This window comes from Camelina sativa, chromosome 14 (assembly GCF_030686135.1).
Source record: "Camelina sativa cultivar CO46 ecotype springtype chromosome 14, ASM3068613v1".
NCBI lineage: Eukaryota > Viridiplantae > Streptophyta > Magnoliopsida > Brassicales > Brassicaceae > Camelina > Camelina sativa.
This window is the reverse complement of record NC_141893.1, coordinates 7899328-7918899: the sequence shown is the minus strand read 5'-3', so window position 1 is coordinate 7918899 and position 19572 is coordinate 7899328. Positions and strand designations below refer to the sequence as shown.

The following is a 19572-nucleotide window of genomic DNA, read 5'->3' as shown; positions in this document are numbered from 1 at the left end:
ATAGTATTAGCCTATTTCCCGCTTGAGTTGCAAATAAATTAAAATAATTTTACAGCACAAAAGAAAAGGAAAAAAAAACAATAAGTGACCGTTCTGCATAAGTAAGCCAATAATTCACAAGATGACAAAATCTCATCGTAGTAAAAGGAAAAGGTGGAAACGGAAGCTCAGGAATAAAATCAATTCATATTCAGTAAAAGCAAGTAAATAAAATTCCGAAGTAAATAATAATAATCTAAACGTTGATAGAAATATAAAAATTTGACAGAAATAGAAAATGAGTAATTATCCAGAAGAAAATAAAATGAGTAATTAAAGGTGATTTGTAGAAGAAATTAGAAATGTGAAGGGTAGATTTTGAAATAAGATAAAAATTAAAAGCCCCTCAAGAGAAACGTGGAAAGAACTAGCCGTTAGAAGAGGCTCGTCAGATTCAAAATCTCTCTCTGCACGCACTTCCGTAAAGACAAAAAGAACCCCCCCCCCAAAGTCCGTTCTTCTTCACCATCATCAATTCTACAACCACAAAAGCTACACGATACTCAGACACCTCTCTCACTGTCTTCTTCTTCTTCTCTCATATTCTTTTATTTTTTCATATTTTATTCGTTGTCTCTATCGTCGATCTGAGACGAATTCTGTCCGTAACCCTCGCTGCCCGAGATCTGAGAGTAAAATCTCCGATTCCTTGCTTCAATTTTTTTTTATCTGTAAGTGTTTTTTGATCTCCTAATTATTAGAATTGTTTAGTGAAATGAAGCTTTTGGGTATTTTTTGAGTTTATTAACACTTCTCGATCTCAATGGATTAAGTTTGGATTTTCTTAGCAATATTGCCTTATATGAGTTTTTTTTTCCTTATATAGATCTGAGTAATTTATAAAAACTATCCCTAGATTTGTGGAATTTTTTTTTTTAATGTGGAGCTGTATTATTAAGATCTGATGTGAACAAAATTGGAAACATTTGGTAGATAGATGACAATGAGAACTCCTGGGACACCTGTTTCGAAGATAGACAGAACACAAGCTGTAACACCAGGTGGAAGCTCAAGATCCAGAGAGGAGAAGATTGTTGTTACTGTAAGGTTAAGGCCACTGAACAAGAAAGAACTGTTAGCTAGAGACCAAGTTGCTTGGGAATGTGTGGATGACCACACCATTGTGTCTAAACCACAATTTCAAGAACGTCTGCATCACCAGTCCTCATTTACATTCGGTAATTGAAGTATAATTTGCCTTTATGTTATGTTTTCCAACTCTTAAAAATTGATTTCTGATGATTTTAATGCATCCTTTTTGGCTTCAGATAAAGTTTTTGGACCAGAGAGTTTAACAGAAAACGTGTATGAAGATGGTGTTAAGAATGTTGCATTGTCTGCTTTGATGGGCATAAATGGTACTTGTCTTGTCTGTTTTCTTGGCATTTACTTGGATTTGATCATATCTATTGACTAATCTTTTTTTTTTTTTTTTTTATTGTTTCAGCAACAATATTTGCCTATGGACAAACGAGCAGTGGAAAGACATACACCATGAGAGGAGTAACTGAGAAAGCTGTCAATGATATTTACAATCACATAATTAAGGTAAGCATTGCTATGATCATAGTTGCTAAATCAATGTCTTTAGATGTCTTCTTCTGACCAATACCTTTATTTGTTTTCAGACCCCTGAAAGAGATTTTACTATCAAGATTTCTGGACTGGAAATATATAATGAAAATGTTAGAGATCTCCTGAATTCAGATTCCGGCCGTGCCCTTAAACTCCTTGATGACCCTGAGGTATCACACTAGTTTACACTAATAATTTCCTCGCTGATGTTATGGCCTTGATTGAAATGTAGACTTTTCATTTATCTAATCACCTAAATATCCCACAATTGCAGAAAGGTACTGTGGTTGAAAAACTGGTAGAAGAAACAGCTAATAATGATCAACATTTGCGGCATTTGATTAGTATTTGTGAAGGTAACTTTAATAAGTTGGATCCTCTTTGGCTTTTTTTGTAATTATATTCTCTTGGTTCATTCCTGTTCAATAAAACTGACTGATTGTGTTTATTTTCTTTGTTTTAGCTCAAAGACAAGTTGGGGAAACTGCTTTGAATGATACCAGCTCGCGGTCACACCAGATAATCAGACTGGTAATGATCTCAATTCTTTGATTCACTAAAACACAAATACAGATACCCTGCAAATGCTAATAACATGTTTTTGATGACAAAACAGACGATACAAAGTACTCACCGTGAAAATTCAGATTGTGTGAGGTCATACATGGCTAGTCTGGTATAAATTGATCCCTCTCTGTTTTTGCATAATGTTTAACTAGAAATTTGTGGACTTAGTGTGCGTGTTTGTGTGAATGCATTGCAGAACTTTGTGGACTTAGCAGGAAGCGAAAGAGCATCACAATCGCAGGCAGATGGAGCGAGACTCAGGGAAGGTTGCCATATCAATCTTAGTCTAATGACACTTACAACAGTCATAAGGAAATTAAGGTAATATACTTGCATATTTTTTTTATAGTGACATTAAAATCACAAACACTTTTTAATAATAAACTTATTTTATCTTAATCTGTGAACTCTTCATAGTGTGGGGAAAAGGAGCGGACATATACCTTACAGAGACTCCAAACTTACTAGGATTTTACAGCATTCACTAGGTGGGAATGCCCGAACAGCCATTATATGTACACTGAGTCCAGCTTCGGCTCATACTGAACAATCAAGAAATACTCTATCTTTCGCTAACCGAGCCAAAGAAGTTACAAACAATGCCCACGTGAACATGGTAATGATCTTTGTTCCATCCTTTTGGTTCTTCTTAGTGCCCTTTGGGATGAAAACAAACTAAAATTTTACTTGCTGTCTAAACATCTACAGGTTGTCTCTGATAAGCAACTAGTGAAACATCTTCAGAAAGAAGTGGCCAGATTGGAGGCCGAGCGTAGAACCCCTGATCCATCAAGAGAAAAGGATTTTAAGATCCAGCAGGTTTCTGTCCACTTCAGATTTTTCCATACACCAAAATATACAATTGAACCAAAGCTTTGGTACTTAGTTAATGGATGTTTTGTGACATTTTGTAGATGGAAATGGAAATCGAAGAGCTTAGGAGACAAAGAGATGATGCACAAATTCAACTTGAGGAGTTGCGCCAAAAGCTTCAAGGGGATCAGCAACAAAATAAGGTCTACCTCTTTCTGTCTCTATACTGTGCTTATTATATTCACACGCATTAGCTGAAGCTTACACTAAACCTTTTGTTGTATCTCAGGGCTTAAATCCTTTTGAATCTCCAGACCCACCGGCTAGAAAATGTCTTTCCTATTCTGTTGCCGTGACGCCTAGCGCAGAGAACAAAACCATAAACCGGAATGAGAGAGCAAGAAAGACTACGATACGCCAATCTATGATACGGCAATCATCAACTGCTCCTTTTACATTGATGCATGAAATCCGCAAACTTGAACACCTTCAAGAACAGCTAGGGGAGGAAGCAACAAAAGCTCTTGAAGTGTTGCAGAAGGAAGTAGCTTGCCATAGACTAGGGAATCAAGATGCAGCTCAGACGATAGCTAAGCTTCAAGCAGAGATAAGGGAGATGCGTACTGTTAAACCATCCGCAATGCTTAAAGATGTTGCGGGTGTTGGAGATGGCATAGCTACTAACAAGAGCGTAAGTGCCAATCTCAAGGAAGAGATAACAAGGCTCCATTCACAAGGAAGCACCATTGCAAATCTAGAGGAGCAACTTGAGAGTGTTCAGAAGTCAATAGATAAGTTGGTGATGTCTCTTCCGAGCAATATCAATGCTGGAGATGAAACCCCAAAGTCAAAGAATCATCATCAATCAAAGAAGAAGAAGCTTCTTCCTTTGACACCAAGCAGTGTATCCAACCGCCAGAACTTCTTGAAATCTCCATGCTCTCCTCTTTCCGCTTCTAGGCAAGTCTTGGATTGTGATGCTGAGAACAAAGCTCCTCAAGAGAACAACAATTCTGGAACTAGAGGGGCAACGACACCACAAGGGTCTGAGAAAGAGACTCCTCAGAAAGGAGAAGAAAGCGGAGATGTGTCGTCAAGAGATGTGTCGTCAAGAGAAAGCACTCCAGGCTACAGGAGATCAAGCTCTGTGAACATGAAGAAAATGCAGCAAATGTTCCAAAACGCAGCAGAGGAGAACGTGAGAAGCATAAGAGCATACGTAACTGAACTCAAAGAACGTGTAGCTAAACTACAGTACCAGAAACAACTTCTCGTTTGTCAGGTTAGACAAAGATAACACACCCTAAAATTAAATCCTCTTATTCTCCTTTTATATCTATCTTCTCATCAGTTTTAACTTGTTCAGGTGCTTGAGTTGGAAGCAAATGATGGAGCAGGATATAGTGTAGAGAACGAGGAGAACACGATGATGGAAGATGAAGAGCAGAATCAAGTAGCGTGGCATATAACTTTCATAGAGGAAAGACAACAGATCATAGAGCTGTGGCATGTCTGCCACGTCTCGATAATCCACAGGACACAATTCTATCTACTGTTCAAAGGTGATCAAGCCGATCAAATCTACATGGAAGTCGAGCTAAGACGGTTAACTTGGTTAGAACAGCATCTAGCAGAAGTAGGTAACGCAACTCCAGCTCGAAACTGCGACGAATCCATAGTTTCTCTATCTTCAAGGTAATGAATGAGGAATGAATATTTATCTCACAGTTGTCACAAAGCGTTACTACGTTTCTTTAATTAACAGGTATTTTGTTTCGTTTTCAGTATAAAAGCATTGAGAAGAGAGAGAGAGTTTTTGGCGAAAAGGGTGAATTCGAGACTGACGCCTGAGGAGAGAGAGGAGTTGTATACGAAATGGGATGTGCCATTGGAAGGGAAACAGAGGAAACTTCAGTTCGTGAACAAGCTATGGACAGATCCTTACGACTCAAGGCACGTGCAAGAGAGTGCAGAGATAGTTGCGAAGCTAGTTGGATTCTGTGAAAGTGGTAACATATCAAAAGAGATGTTTGAGCTCAATTTCGCCGTGCCTTCTGATAAAAGACAGTGGAACATTGGTTGGGACAACATCTCTAATCTTCTTCATCTGTGAAGAAACATTTTTTCTTTTTCTTTAGTGTGTTCTTATTAATTTGTAAACCATTGAACCAAAAAAAACAAAACGCTGCGTTTTTGAGTTGAAAACAAGTTATGCGCCACGTGAGATATTTTAGAAGACTCTCTCTCTCCTCGTTCTTTTCGCTGGACAACCGTCTCATAAACATATCTCAGCTACTATAACCAAAACAACATTTTTTATATATATTGTTCTCTGGAATTATTCCTTAATTGCTTCATCACTGTCTTGTCGATCCTGCTTCTCTCTTTTACTCGAAGCTCTGTTTTTTATTTTATTTTCCCGTTCTGAAAAACCCCAAATTTTGATTTCCTTTTTTTTTTTTTTGGTAAAGGCGATACAAAATCGTCTTTTGAATTTGCTTCGTTTATGACCTGTTCAAGTAGAGGAACGATCGTAATTGCTACTCTAAACCCATTTCTAAGGTTACCCATCAAACAATCTTCCGGATTTCATGTAAACCGGACTCGAATTCGAAATGATCTCTCCATCAGTGTCGTAGCTATTCCACCATCATCATCAGTGTCGGTGGACACGATGATGCCAATGATGAGATTAAGAAGATCATCACAGAAGAAGAGCAAGAGGAACATCGGTTGCGGTGTTTCCCCTTCTTCTTCGACGACGACGACGAAGACGGTGGTTGATGAAGAAGTGGCTGTGAGACGGGATTTGGCTATGAGGCGGGTTTTGGAGGATAACGGTGGCGATGGAAGCTCCGTCAGAGATTTCTCGCTATTCACGTCCAAGAGAGGTGACACGTTGTTCACTCAGTCATGGACACCTGTTGACTCTTCTAAGATCAGGTCATTTCTCGTTTTCTTACTTGTTTTGTCTCTTATCGATGATTGATTCTATTAGGCTTTTCTTTTTTGCTATGTTGAGTACCTAAAAGCAATAAGAACGAGGTCCCCCTCTGTCTTGAGACCTGTGGTTCACGAGATTTTGAGCTTAATTAATGATAATTATGTCGTTTTCTAGGGGTTTTTCTTGGATTCCTATGTCGTTTTCTCAGCTGGTCCTAACTATTACCTTGCATTCAGTCGTGTCTTACTTAGATTTTTTATTAGATAAGAGCTATTTAGACTAACACGATAAAAATATATGTCATTACCTGCATTTGTTTTAATAGTTAGGACCAGCTGAGAAAAAATATAATCTTTAGGAGGTGATTCTGCTTACTAGTCAACATATCTTGAAGATCTATGTATCATACATTATACATTAGAAATTTTTCTCATGAGTCATGACCAAGTCTTGAGTGTTGGTGTACAATGATCTTCAAGATTTCTGACTAAATATAACTTTGCGTCACCTATATTTTTCCAGTGTTGTATATTTAGTCTCTTGTTTATAGTCTTCTTCTATTATATCTTGTTTGGTTACCTAGGTCCTATACCTGATATCTTTTTGTGAGCTTGCTTGTAGGGGACTTGTTGTTCTGCTACATGGTCTGAACGAACACAGGTTTGTTGTGTAGCTTTTAAGTTTGATCATGAACTCTACTTCCATATAAGAAAATTAACGGTGAACTTTATTCAAATGCTCAACAGTGGCAGGTATAGTAATTTCGCAAAGCAGCTAAATGCTATAGGATTCAAGGTCTATGGGATAGATTGGATCGGTAAAACCACTTTACCAATTTCAAAGTGCTTGTGTTAAGCATTTGTCAGTGTATAATTTCTTTATTGCGATACTGAATTAAGTTTTATCTTGCTCAAATAGGTCATGGTGGAAGCGATGGACTTCATGCTTACGTTCCTTCTCTTGATTTTGCTGTCGCTGATTTGGTATGATCTCCTTTTCAGTTTCAAAGACATGCCATTCGCTTAATTCATACCAGTGCTTAAACACTAAACTGCCTCTGAAATAAATAAAAAAAATGTTTGCAGAAATCGTTTCTTGAGAAGGTAATTGCAGAAAACCCGGGATTGTCCTGTTTCTGTGTTGGCCATTCAACAGGAGGAGCCATTATTTTAAAGGTTAAAAGATCTTCAAACACGTTGATATCATTGCTCTTTAAACCATAAGTTAACTATATAACTTATTATTGCAGGCTATGCTAGATGCAAAGATCGAAGCTAGAGTTTCAGGGATTGTGCTAACTTCACCCGCTGTTGGTGTCCAACCATCTCATCCTATCTTCGGCGTAAGCTTAGCCAAATCTCAAGAGTCTGAACAATTTGTCAAACTTTTTTTGGCTTTTGTATTGAAAAATGGAGCTTTTTCAACAGGTAATTGCACCGGTCCTCGCGCTCCTCATTCCGAGACGTCAATTAAGTGCTGCAAAAAAGAAAATAATGCCGGTATCTCGTGACCCGGAAGCTGTTATGGCCAAATACTCTGACCCGTTAGTCTACACTGGGTTTATCCGAGCAAGAACCGGTAACGAGATCCTTAGAATTGCTGCCCATTTGCTGCGGAATCTGAACAGAATCAAGGTCCCCTTTCTTGTGCTACACGGCACAGCTGATACAGTTACTGATCCCAAAGGTACTCAGAAGCTATACGAGGAGGCTTCCTCGTCGGATAAGTCGATCAAGCTGTTCGACGGGTTGCTACATGATCTGCTCTTTGAACCAGAACGGGAAACTATCGCTGGAGTCATATTGGATTGGCTACACAGGCGGGTTTAAATTGCTCAAACCAAATGTAGCAGTTCCTTACTCCTTCTAGTAAAGAGGGAAATGCGAGGAAGAAAGACCTAGTAAGAGTTGCCCTGTTTCGTAGGAATAATGATCTCGACACCATTTTGTATCACGCACATTTTAATTGTAATGAATATACATACGATTTTGTAACAATGCAAGTGCTTATCGTAGCAATCGGATCTAAACAGTTACACGGAGAAAAGAGTGGTCGAGAAGCTGCGACGCCGTCCACCTCTCACTCGGTTCTTTACGTAGACAACAATCAACAAAACTCCTAAAATCGTCGGAACATCCTTCCGGCGCGCGCGGCGGTTCTCCGAAGCACACGGCGCACATCAGCGTCGCCCAATCAGGTCTTTGTCCCTGAGGAAGCAACGGGAAATGTCCGACGAATAGCTCGAGCATCATCAATCCAAAACTCCAGATATCGCCTGAGTATACATCGGAGTTCTCTCCGGCAACGGAGTCGAATCTCTCCGGGCTCATGTAAGCGCACGTGCCGACAAACGAATCGCAGTAATCCAAGGATCGGATCATGATTTTGCTAACCCCGAAATCGGCGATTTTAACTTGGTCTCTCGAATTCAAGAGGAGGTTCGCAGGTTTAATGTCTCTATGAACGATCTTGAGCGAGTGGAGATAGCTCAGTCCTTTCAAAATCTGGCGGGAAAACCCCGCGAGTTGTTCCTCGGTCACGGCGCCGCGGAGAGATTCTAGGTTTCCGCCGTCCATGTACTCCATGAGGATTGAAACCTCGCCCGCGATTGGTTTCTCGAAGATCCCGTGACACCGTACGATGTAAGGAGAATCAGTGCGGCGGAGGATCTCCATCTCGCGCGTTAGCTGTCTCGTGAAACTCGGACTCATGTCGCCGTTGACTGTTTTCAGAGCGTAAAGCTCCGCTGTGGTTTTGTGTCGGACTTTGTATACGATCCCGCCGTTTCCGCTTCCGAGGACGTGGAGTTTCTCGATATCCGAAGCGACGATTCCGTTGGTGTTAGCGGTGGATGTGACAGCGGCGGCCGTGGTGCAGGGAAAGGAGAAACAGGGGAGGCGATCGGAGAGAGGTGGAAGAGGTAGACGTAGGTTGATCTGACGGCGTTCACGAACAAGAGCCATTGAAGTAATTAAAAGTGATAATGATGATTTTTGAGAACTTTTGAAGAAGAAGAGTGATGGAAACTGCAGCTTTTATTTAGAGCTTGAGTGGGATTTATGTGAGGAGCCTGCGAAGGTTGCTTTAAAATAGTAAATCAATCACTGACACTAATATTAATCTTTTTTTAATTTAGTTTTATGTTTTATCTAAATATGGCAACTAGTGATTATGTTGAATCTTGCACGAGGTTAAATGCATGGGACTGTAATCTGTCCTACTTACCCCGAAACTGGCTAGTATGGAAAGAGATGACGATTAGATTTAGTCATTTAGATCAATTTATTCAAAAAAAAAGTGATGTGGATGTGCTATCACTCAAACTCACATTATGCATAGTGGTAAAAGAATAATAAGATTACTAGCAAGTGGAATGGATTATAATTTTATAATCTGTGTTGGAGAGTTTAAAAGTGTAACGTGAATTTTGTGAGGTTCAATGTACCATGGAGGCTGAAGGGCGTCTAATGAAAATGACCAACCAATAATTTACTTTTAGGCTCCATCGTGCAAATGCTCTCCAATGGCGCCAAAAAAATTATACTCCAATGGAGTATTATATTATTAAATAAATTGGACACGCACATGCCCATTGGGCTTAAAAATTGAACAAACGCCGTATTTGGGCTTTATTCGTCGTATATAATTGTCAGATCATAACCCGTTTGACGGACCCGGCTCCTACCGAATCAATTCAGATTCCACCCCTTTGGAAGTTCTCAGTTCTCTCACATAGCATCCGAAACTTCGATTTAGAACTAGCTGGAGAAGAGAAAGACGATTTCTCGGAACTGAGTGTTAGCATAATTGAATCTCGTTTCCCCCCGGGAAATTTTCCCGGTACACTGTTGTTATAGTTCTGACTTGGATTTTGTGTAAACTATGCCTTCCGTTGCTTCTAAGCAGTATTCAGGTCCTTATTTTCGAGACCCTAACTTACGTCAAGCATTGATGCTGCATTCGTATAAAAGTCTGATTGATCGTGATTTGTTTTGTTTGGTTGCAGACGATGTTAGTCTTCTAGTCTTGTTGCTTGATACGAATCCCCTTTTCTGGAGCAATACTTCGATTACATTCTCTCAATTCCTTTCTCATGTAAGTTTTTGTTTCTAACGATTTATTATTTGTTTGTTTTGTTTCAATGCTTCGTTTAGTTTGTTAATTCAGATATCTGGTGATTGCTAGGTGCTTGCGTTTCTGAATGCGGTTTTGGGGTTGAATCAATTGAACCAAGTTATAGTGATAGCTACTGGATACAGTTCCTGTGATTACATTTATGATTCGTCTTTGACATCTAATCATGGGAACTTCGAGAGGAGTGGAACTGGGATGCCTCCTCTCTTTGCTTCTTTGCTGAAGAAACTGGAAGATTTTGTTACTAAAGATGAGGAGCTCAGCAGGGAGGAAGGGCATGAGGATAGAACTCCTTCTTGTCTCTTATCAGGATCACTCTCCATGGCTCTTTGCTGTATCCTCTAGACTAATCATTTAGCATTTATAAATTGATAGGTTTTGCTTGCATAACATCTGCTAGTAATCTTAAAACCTTAGCTTCCACTCTTCTCAGGCCATCTGGTTTTATATTTGGTTTATCAGTCTTCGTTTTTATTGTTTTCTCTGAACTTTCTGGCTAGATATACAGAGGGTTTTTCGTTCTGGACATCTTCATCCCCAGCCTCGGGTGCGTTTTCAGTATGATATATGTGTCAATCAATTGTCATATATATAGTTCATTCTTGATTCATCTGTTGGGATTTTCATCTTAAAGTCTTGTTTCCTGCATATAGACATAGACTCCTCTCTATTATGATTTTTGTCTGTTCATTGCATAGGCTCATTATATAGAACTGATTGTGCTATTGGCATATATATGAAATACAGATTTTATGCTTGCAAGGTTCTCCAGATGGCCCGGAACAGTATGGTCTTCTGTAACCTTTTTCTTTTTCCATATGCAATATGTTCTCCTCTATGTCTGGACTCATGAAGGGCTTTGTTCTGTTTCAGATATGTAGCTGTTATGAACTCTATCTTCTCTGCCCAGCGCTTAATGGTAATCTTCTTTTTGATTGTTTCTGTGGGATTGTCTTTCTCAATATTCCAAACTCAAGTTGCTTTATCATTGGTTCTTTAGGTTCCCATAGATTCATGTTACATAGGTGTACAAAACTCAGCGTTTTTGCAGCAGGTAATTTCATTTAACCCTATCTTCAACTTCTCAAGCTCAACATATGCGTCAGTTTTTTTTACTACCTGGCGTATCTGTAGGCATCTTATATAACCGGTGGTGTACATCACACACCTAAACAGTTGGATGGGCTGTTTCAGTATCTAACGGTATGCTTTCAACTCAAGTTCTAATGACTCGTTTCATTTAGCGAACTTAATGGTGTGCTAACTGACTTTTGTTTGTTTTGTTATGCTCAAAAAGACAATCTTTGCAACTGATTTGCACTCCCGCGGTTTTGTACAGCTTCCTAAACCCATAGGTGTTGATTTTCGAGCATCGTAAGTGATCAAATCACTGTCTCTTCAATGTAATCGGGTCTCCGCTGCATATGTATAACTGAACTGATGGTTCTAAGTACAAAACTTGCAGGTGTTTCTGCCACAAGAAGACAATCGATATGGGCTACATATGTTCAGTGTGTCTGTCCATTTTCTGTGAGCATCACAAGAAATGCTCAACGTGCGGGTAAGAGATTTGACCCATCTTGTTCTTTCTTCAATATAACAATTCTATCAAGCTGTTTTTGTTTCTGAAATCCATCAACTTATTGGAATTTTGCAGGTCAGTTTTTGGTCAGTCAAAACTTGATGAAGCTTCATCTGTCTCTGATAAGAAGAGAAAAGCTCCTCACACCTAAATTCACCTTTTGTGCCAGAGAGAGAACTTCAAACGTTTTGTTCAATACTTGTCGTTGCGTTTAGAATCTATGTGTACAAATATCAAATTGAAAATCAATTAAAATTCAATTTTGATTATCCAACATAGTTCTTTCACCAACTTGGTCTCGTGTTAATCAAACTTGAACAAATTGATTTTCTTAATTAAAATAAACCGAACAAGAGCTTATAAAAAGAAGTTGGGCTTCTCAATTTAAACTTGATGAACAAACAAAACCTTTGGGCTAGCTGACATCATATATAAATTATTGTCGGATATGTTTCGGGTCGAAACCCGTTTGATGGATCCGGCTCGTACCGAATCATTTCAGACGGGGAGAAGGAACGAGAGAGAGAGACAGAGGAGAGATCATCGGTGAGGAGAAGGCGAGCAATGGATTTGAAGAAACGGCGAAAGGTAAAAGGAAATCTCGGAATTAAAGTTTATGGTTTCGTAGCATTCGAAATTTTACATGTTTCGAGAGTTGTTGGTGCAGATTTTGGAGAAGAAGAAAACGATTCATGACCTTATCAAAAAAGCTTCTTCAATTGCCGATCCTCTTTCTCCGTTTGATTCTTTCCGCCGTTACCAAAACAATGGTAATTTTTTTTTTTGCTTCTGCTCTATTTGATTTCCGCCAGTTTCTCAGAATTTGGGTTTGATTTGATGCATAGACTCTTTTAAGGTATTACAATTGTTGATGATGATAAAACATAAATATGAAGTAGATACAGTGTAAGTTTGAATTCGTTCTGTTTAACATAGATAACATGGTTTTAGATTAAGTTATGAATCCTTTCTCATGCAGACTTTGGTTATTTATGATCAAGTGTGCTCTAATTACTTAGTTATGATTAATGTTTGCTTATAAGTTGTTTTCAGGGATTGTACTTGGTTTGGTTTAAATTCACAGAAAGAGTCTCTTGACATTGAGATAACTCTGTGTTTGTGTGGTTTTTACATCTTGTAGATTTATCTGTGTACCTGGAATCTGGCCGTGGAGATAGACTTCCCTCATCTGTGAAGCAGTACATTCGAAATCTCTTGGAGGTAAAAAGGAGAATGAAGCAGGATTAAAATGTTCTGAACATATACTCTTTAGGAGTTTCGTGATAATTTATTGTTTGTGCATGATGTTTGTAATTTCACAGACGAACATGGAAGGGTTTTATGGGTCTGATTGGCCAATTCAAGCAAAGGTGAAGCGTAAGGAGATGTCTTCTGCAGACGCACATTATATATTTGTGCTTGAGATGCGTTATGGTAAAGACTATGAGACATCTACTCGGAGAACTTGCATGGAAGGGTGTAATGAGATAGCTGGATTTGTGCATTACCGGTTTACTTTAGAGGAAGAGATACCTGTCCTTTATGTGTATGAAATACAGCTTGAATCCCGGGTTCAAGGAAAAGGACTAGGAGATTTTTTAATGCAGTTGATTGAGCGCATTGCTTCTAAGGTTGATTCCAAAATTGGCCTCTCATATTCCCCTCTTTTTCAGTATTGATGGCACTAGCTTCTGTTTTCAGATTCATAGAGCTTGCTGATGGTAGATTGTGTTTTTTCTTGTTCTTCTCAGAATCGGATGAGTGCTATTGTGCTAACTGTTCTAACATCCAATGCATTGGCAATGAGTTTCTACATGAGCAAGCTAGGGTAAGATGATCTTATTGCATGTAACAACTCAAATGAGATTTTGTGGAAGTGTTGATGGGTTCCTAATATTTCAATTTCTTGCTATAGTCAGTAATTTGTTTCCTTTGAGTCTTTACTTATCTCTTCCAAACATCTGAAATCTCATTTGTTTTTGATGCAGATACAGAATATCAAGCATTTCGCCATCGAAAGCTAATCTTCCGGTACAATATCAGTAGTCTTATTTTTTCATTATCTTTGAATAAGGCATTCATGAAAAGAACTTGTACATTTTTTTGTTATTGCAGACTTTCTCGGCGAAGTATGAGATACTTTGCAGAACATTTGATTCTGAAGCTAAATCTGTATTGGAGGTTGGTCCTTTCCCTGCATCACTCGCATATATGACAAAACTGCTGATCGAATATAATATTTTAGTGCTTCTTTTGCTTTTTATCTTGGTCTTGTATTGAAACTTCCATGTTTGCATATTTTCCAAGAAGAACGACGATGAACCTACCAAAGATTGAGTATCAATCATGGTATATAGTACATAGATTCACTGTAAGTTTCCACTTTGGTCTACTGGAGATATCAACAATTGTTCATCGTTTAGTTTTCTGAATTTTTTTTTGCTTGAATCTGACAGACAACATGGGGTTGTGACAGGATGCAGTTATAAAATAGACAGATCCGATGAAGACTTGGTTCTCCAATTGCAGTTCACACCAGAAAATAGAGATACGGAACTTCTCACAACAAATCAGTCGTTTGCCACCAGCTAAAATTATATTTGGTAAGCTGTGAGTACTTAAACCTTTTAGGAGAGATTGTACAGAGTTTTAGAGATTAGGAGGAATTGGACTTAGTAGAGTGAGAACAATTCTTGAACTGGGTTACGAAGTTATTTATGAATCAGAGAGATCACTTTGATATCGTTTCCTGGTAAAATTGCCATAAGTGCTTGAACCTTAATTTCTTGTAGACAAATGCGACAAAAAAAATATGAAGTTGCGTAATAGAGAAGGAACTTTAAGGACCTCCATATATCTTTCATGTAAATAAATAGAGGGAAAAATCTCTTCTTTTTTTTTGTTTTTAAAAATATAATTGGGGAGAAATTCAGAGAGGGATGATTTCAATTTTATTTTCAAAAGTATTAAAAGAATGAAACAAAAAAAAATTAAAGAGAGGAGGAATGGGGGTGATCTGGCCATATCAAAATTGTGGCTCATATAGTGCGAGTGATTAAGTAAGTAATACGGTTGTCACATCCGACACCATGTGATGTGACTGATTTGCCCATTATCCCAACCATTAATAATCTTTTTTGTTTAATTCTTATTTGGGTTTTGAACTTTTGATTAAAGAGACTAAAGAGATAATGTATTAAATCAATCGATGTCTCGGGATATTATTTTGTTTACTTCCTTTTGCTCGAAATTAGGAAGTGTAAACTGACCGTAAGAAAACTTAGTTACCTGAAAATACTGTTTTTTGTTTACTAAAGTCTTCATTGCGAGGAAAAATCTCACGTTAGAAAATGTGATAGGATTTAATTTAAGTAATATATAAGAATTAGAGCTAATTTACCAATTATCCCTTATATATTAAAAGATAAACATTCTTATCTAAAATGCTGACATGTTGCACTTACAGAAATACAGACACTATTTCCTTTATTTATCGTTAGTTTTTAATAATATTAGGTTAATATTCGTGCTACGCTGCGGGATTGTTTTAAATTTTATTTGTTGATCAATTTGTCAAGTGAATTATTAACTTGCAAGTTATTTTAGTATTGAGTTTGTTTGGTACTTTTATTGAATCAATGAATCCTTGTTAGTTTTGTGTTTTTCTAAAAACTTATTTAGTCTGAGGCGAGTAATGGGAAATAATAGCAACTTTGATGCATTAGTATTTGCATGTTTTGTGATATTTCTATAATCCAATATCTTCTCTCTAAATATAAAGAATAAAAGATCAATAGTCGTTGCATCAAAGACTCTAAAATATCAAATTTAGGGGAGCAACAAGTTCATGTTTTTCAAGATTTCACAATTTGAACAAAAATTGTAACAATTTATCCAATAACCGTAATCTCTAAAGCAAACTCTAATAAGAAAAGAAAAAAAAAAGTAGGAGTTTCTGAGAATCGGGATGAAGATAGGTCCACTTGGTACTGTAATTGGCTTAAGCTTAACGTTGGTGAACAAATACAGCTGTTGTATTTTCTGTTTGTTGTTGTTGTTGTTGCGGTAGCGATTGCGAGAAGAAAGAATTGGTCTGCTGCTGCTGAAACATCTATTGCTAAGTTTGAAACAACAGCTGAGGTGTTTGCTGTTGTTGTTGTGGGTTTGAGAATAATCTTAACGACATTGTCCTAACAGAAAACAATGCACAATTATAATCAGAAAAAAAAAAACAAACTCCAACCAGTGTGAAGTTGCTATGAAGAATACAAACATACATACTACATGAGTTTCTAGCATTTTGACTCAACCCTATTATGTGAGCTTAAGGAGACCACAATTCCTAGAGATACCACCATGAGATGTCTTAACCGCTGTAAGTTTTGTAATAGAAGCATGTCCAACAATCCATCTTTTGGTTTTTTTGAAAAGAATAATAATCCAACAATTCACCTTGTTATATAGATATATTAATATTCAGTTTTTGGTCACTTTCTTCTAAGCAAACTACAAATTGACTTATATCTATATACTAAGTTAATGATTCAAAGTTGCGGTAAATTTATTGTACCAACAATGACTTCTACTATTTATACACACACTTAGATCAACGCATGAAAATCTTTGGTTTTCTAAAGCAAATACCAAACACGAAAAATTGAAAGAAAGATAGAAAAAACTGAATTTACCAAAAGAGAAAGACATGTAGAAAAGACAATGTTAAAAGAAACTTACACAAAGAGGAAGTCGTACACTTATCTTGTGACCATCCACTGCTTCTAAACTGCAAAGAAGATGATAGGAGAACAGTTTAACAATGTTGTGGAAGAATTAGTACTACTTGTAACAATATGAGCACTACCATGATGAAGCAAGGTCATGAAATAAAAGTACAATCGAAACAAAATTAGTCATTCAAGTTATATACCAAACCCCTAAGTCCTTTCTACTTATACCACCAATTTAAGGAAACAAAAACATACATACCGGTATTTATACACATTGGTCATTCATATGAAAGATAAAATATCGTACTTGTGAGTAATCAAAACAAATTGTCTACATGTTTAGCGATTTGGGTTTCACAGAGAGAGAGGCGAGGATCTCTTGTTTCATTAGCCGAGTTAGACTTGGGAGAGAAATCAGAACTTTGTGAACAACAATCCAACAAACCTCACAATCTGGCAAGAGCGCCAATCGGGACTTCGTGGTGTCAGATTTGGAAATGAGAATGGAGAAATTTGATTATAGTTCTTTTTTTGATTTTATTCTTTAGATTTTTAAAATAATTGGAATGATGATAGATAAGCAAAATTAGAACTGATTTGTATTAATGTTTTAATTTTATTGGTTATTTTATTTAACTGATGTAGTCTAACTCTAGCTTGGTTTAATTGATAGTTGAAAAGAAACCTACTGTATATAATAAATTAGGATCAATCTTAATCTAAAAATATATTTTTCGCCTTTAACAAAAAAAAATCAAGGTTATAAAAGGAACAACCAGACAAGTTTTTGAGGAAAAATTGTAAAATATCAAGAAAGCAAGTGGGGTAAGAAGAAGTCAAGAGACGGATAAGAAAGCAAACAAAAAAAAATATCTTCACAATAATTACAAAAACTCAATATCCGTAATCTCTCTACGACTCTCCACCACCACCACACTTTTCTATCCATTATTATTTTCCCGGATTAGAGAAAGAGAAACAACAGATGAGATTCTTGTGGGAGACACGCGTGGTTCTGACGGCCAAGGGAGCGAGAGTGAGTGATATAGGTTAGGTTTGTTCTGAGCCACAACATGTCTGGACTCTGTACCTTCTCGAAATTTCCATTTGACATTAAAAAAAAAAAAAAAGATGTGTGACGTGGCACATATCAGCTATTTAAAATATTGGTCACTTGCTCCTTCTGCTTCTGGTACCTTCTCTTCTCTCTTCACTGTCTCCTCTTCTCAACTTTTGTAATTTTCTCGGGAAAAAAATCTTCCTGTTTCCGGGAATTTGATTGATTTCTCGAGAAATTTTTTGAAAAAAAACAGTAGGTTCTCTCTCTTCTTTATCTCCTGGGCGGGCGGAGAGTTTATTCTCTTTTCCTTATTGTCGTCTCTTCGATCTGACCAGACCGGTGAATCTAATTAGCGGCTTGTCAGAATATATTTCCAAATGGCCGCTGAGGTAATTTAACTACAGATTGATGAATTTAAGACGCAATTACTGAAAGCTTAACGAATTTATACGAAGAGAGAAAGCTTTTGATTTGATGATGTTCATTGGTTTTTTTTATTTTGCACTTTAGGATCGAAGTGAGGAGGAGCTAAGCAGCAATGTTGAAAATGGAAGTTGCAATTCCAATGAAGGAACCACCAGTCATTGTTGGACTGAAAACATTGTCAAGGTATGTCTATGTTTTGTTAAAAGAATTGAGATCGACAGGTTTCTGGTTTTTTCTTTGCATGTGGTCTAACCTCTCTGTTTATTGTTGTTTCTTCAAGGTTAGGAAACCGTACACAGTAACTAAGCAGAGAGAGAAGTGGAGTGAGGAAGAGCATGACAGGTTTCTTGAAGCTATTAAGCTTTATGGTCGTGGTTGGCGTCAAATCCAAGGTTACTTAATTCATGAATTGAAAGCTTCATTTTGCTTTTAATTATGAGCTAAGATTATTGCTTGTACATGTAGTTCCGTAGGACCTAAGTCTTGGTTTTTGTTGCAGAACACATAGGTACGAAAACCGCTGTACAGATACGAAGCCATGCTCAAAAGTTTTTCTCCAAGGTCTTGTGTATATTTACATGTTCTAAAACAGCAGTAGTCCTGATGAAGTTAGTTTGTAGAAATCTGACTGTTATTTTGTCTGATTCGTCGCAGATGACTCAGGAAGCTGATACTATAAGTGAAAGATCGAATAAGGCCGTTGTGATCCCGCCTCCTCGTCCAAAGAGGAAACCGGCACATCCTTATCCTCGCAAATCCCCTGTTCCATATTCTCAGTCTCCTCCATCTAATTTGTCAGCTATGGAGAAAGGAACTAAGTCTCCAACCTCAGTGCTATCATCGTTTGCTTCAGAGGATCAAAACAACAGATGCTCTTCTCCTAACTCGTCCACCAGTGACATCCAATCCATTGGTGGAACTTCTATTAATAAAACAAATGACCATGCAACATCCAAGCAGTCCCTCAAAGAGGTTGCTGTCAATGGTTCTACACCCATGTCAAGCATTGTGCTTTTCGGCAAGATTGTTCTTGTCACGGAAGAATCTCACAAACCATCCTCTAACACAGATGTTGATGATCGTAAATCAATGACTGCGAAACAGAATCACTGCTCTGGGATTAAGGGTTTGACATTGCACATTGATTCGAGGCACGTTGACACTGATCTATCTCTTGGAATTTGGGAAACGTCTTGTACTGGTTCTAATAATGGCTCTGGCTCGGTTACAGAAATGTCAGAGAACTTGGAGAAGAATCCTGAGAAACGGTTAAGCTTCTTAGAAAAACAAGGATCCTGTGATCCCCCTGCAAGCGGGTTCAGGCCATACAAGAGATGCCTATCAGAAAGAGAAGTTACATCATCGTTGTCACTGGTAACTTCAGAAGAACAGAAAAGCCGAAGAAGGGCACGCGTATGCTCCTAGCGCAAGTGCGACCTTCTTGTACAGTTTAGCATCTATTTATGATGGTCCGAGAGCATATTGTTTCACCATTGGTGGGTGACTTGGATCATAACATTCCACGAACCAAATCTAATTTCGAATTTGTAAGTGATTTACTTGTCTACCACATGTAATTCTTGTAATGAAGTTTCTTCTGTTGTTTCACATCAAGAAGATAGTTCCTTTTTTCTTCATATACAAACTCAATTTACAGTGTACTTGTTTGGCCACCTATCTAATGAATGTCATTGGTAACTCCAAA

General features: G+C 37.7%; 5 protein-coding genes and 1 pseudogene across 11 annotated transcripts; 5 read left to right on the top strand and 1 right to left on the bottom strand.

Moving 5' to 3' along the window:
• The first annotated feature begins 263 nt into the window (after positions 1 to 263).
• Positions 264 to 5230, top strand: LOC104740528 (kinesin-like protein KIN-7A). 2 transcript variants are annotated; one of them, XM_087483293.1, is made up of 15 exons: positions 264 to 710; positions 973 to 1217; positions 1308 to 1397; positions 1487 to 1587; positions 1668 to 1784; positions 1889 to 1970; positions 2078 to 2145; positions 2231 to 2290; positions 2378 to 2502; positions 2599 to 2797; positions 2890 to 3000; positions 3096 to 3197; positions 3284 to 4276; positions 4361 to 4689; positions 4780 to 5230. In XM_087483293.1, exons 2-15 carry the CDS (start codon positions 977 to 979, stop codon positions 5105 to 5107), a joined length of 2946 nt encoding a protein of 981 aa, XP_087339419.1. In that variant the 5' UTR covers positions 264 to 710; positions 973 to 976; the 3' UTR covers positions 5108 to 5230. The 2 variants fall into 2 exon arrangements, with proteins under 2 accessions (XP_087339419.1, XP_087339420.1); XM_087483294.1 differs by having other exon boundaries at positions 397 to 710; positions 977 to 1217.
• A 25-nt stretch (positions 5231 to 5255) lies between these two features.
• On the top strand, positions 5256 to 7935 carry LOC104740529 (uncharacterized). Its single transcript, XM_087483295.1, has 7 exons — positions 5256 to 5937; positions 6560 to 6598; positions 6685 to 6755; positions 6857 to 6921; positions 7024 to 7113; positions 7188 to 7280; positions 7366 to 7935. Exons 1-7 carry the CDS (start codon positions 5501 to 5503, stop codon positions 7765 to 7767), a joined length of 1197 nt encoding a protein of 398 aa, XP_087339421.1. The 5' UTR covers positions 5256 to 5500; the 3' UTR covers positions 7768 to 7935.
• Positions 7882 to 8901, bottom strand: LOC104740530 (mitogen-activated protein kinase kinase 7 pseudogene; annotated as a pseudogene). The gene has a single exon (XR_015579462.1). The product of XR_015579462.1 is annotated as a mitogen-activated protein kinase kinase 7 pseudogene (transcript).
• A 707-nt stretch (positions 8902 to 9608) lies between these two features.
• Positions 9609 to 11923, top strand: LOC104740527 (general transcription and DNA repair factor IIH subunit TFB4). The gene is made up of 11 exons (XM_010461144.2): positions 9609 to 9851; positions 9945 to 10033; positions 10124 to 10406; positions 10573 to 10619; positions 10820 to 10857; positions 10946 to 10991; positions 11073 to 11126; positions 11207 to 11275; positions 11370 to 11446; positions 11538 to 11633; positions 11730 to 11923. The coding sequence occupies exons 1-11, from the start codon at positions 9821 to 9823 to the stop codon at positions 11803 to 11805; spliced, it is 906 nt and encodes a 301-aa protein (XP_010459446.2). The 5' UTR covers positions 9609 to 9820; the 3' UTR covers positions 11806 to 11923.
• Positions 11924 to 12046: 123 nt separating this feature from the next.
• On the top strand, positions 12047 to 14506 carry LOC104740526 (uncharacterized). Of its 4 annotated transcripts, none has more exons than XM_087483291.1 (9): positions 12047 to 12242; positions 12322 to 12424; positions 12796 to 12875; positions 12977 to 13285; positions 13406 to 13482; positions 13643 to 13685; positions 13770 to 13835; positions 13965 to 14025; positions 14131 to 14506. In XM_087483291.1, the coding sequence occupies exons 1-8, from the start codon at positions 12219 to 12221 to the stop codon at positions 13989 to 13991; spliced, it is 729 nt and encodes a 242-aa protein (XP_087339417.1). In that variant the 5' UTR covers positions 12047 to 12218; the 3' UTR covers positions 13992 to 14025; positions 14131 to 14506. The 4 variants fall into 4 exon arrangements, with proteins under 4 accessions (XP_087339417.1, XP_087339418.1, XP_087339415.1 ...); XM_087483292.1 differs by having other exon boundaries at positions 14111 to 14506; XM_087483289.1 differs by having other exon boundaries at positions 13962 to 14025.
• A 237-nt stretch (positions 14507 to 14743) lies between these two features.
• Positions 14744 to 19572, top strand: LOC104740525 (protein REVEILLE 7). Of its 2 annotated transcripts, XM_087483288.1 has the most exons (6): positions 17328 to 17830; positions 17952 to 18050; positions 18148 to 18259; positions 18367 to 18428; positions 18522 to 19018; positions 19099 to 19572. In XM_087483288.1, the coding sequence occupies exons 1-6, from the start codon at positions 17819 to 17821 to the stop codon at positions 19127 to 19129; spliced, it is 813 nt and encodes a 270-aa protein (XP_087339414.1). In that variant the 5' UTR covers positions 17328 to 17818; the 3' UTR covers positions 19130 to 19572. The 2 variants fall into 2 exon arrangements, with proteins under 2 accessions (XP_010459445.1, XP_087339414.1); XM_010461143.3 differs by having other exon boundaries at positions 14744 to 17830; positions 18522 to 19572.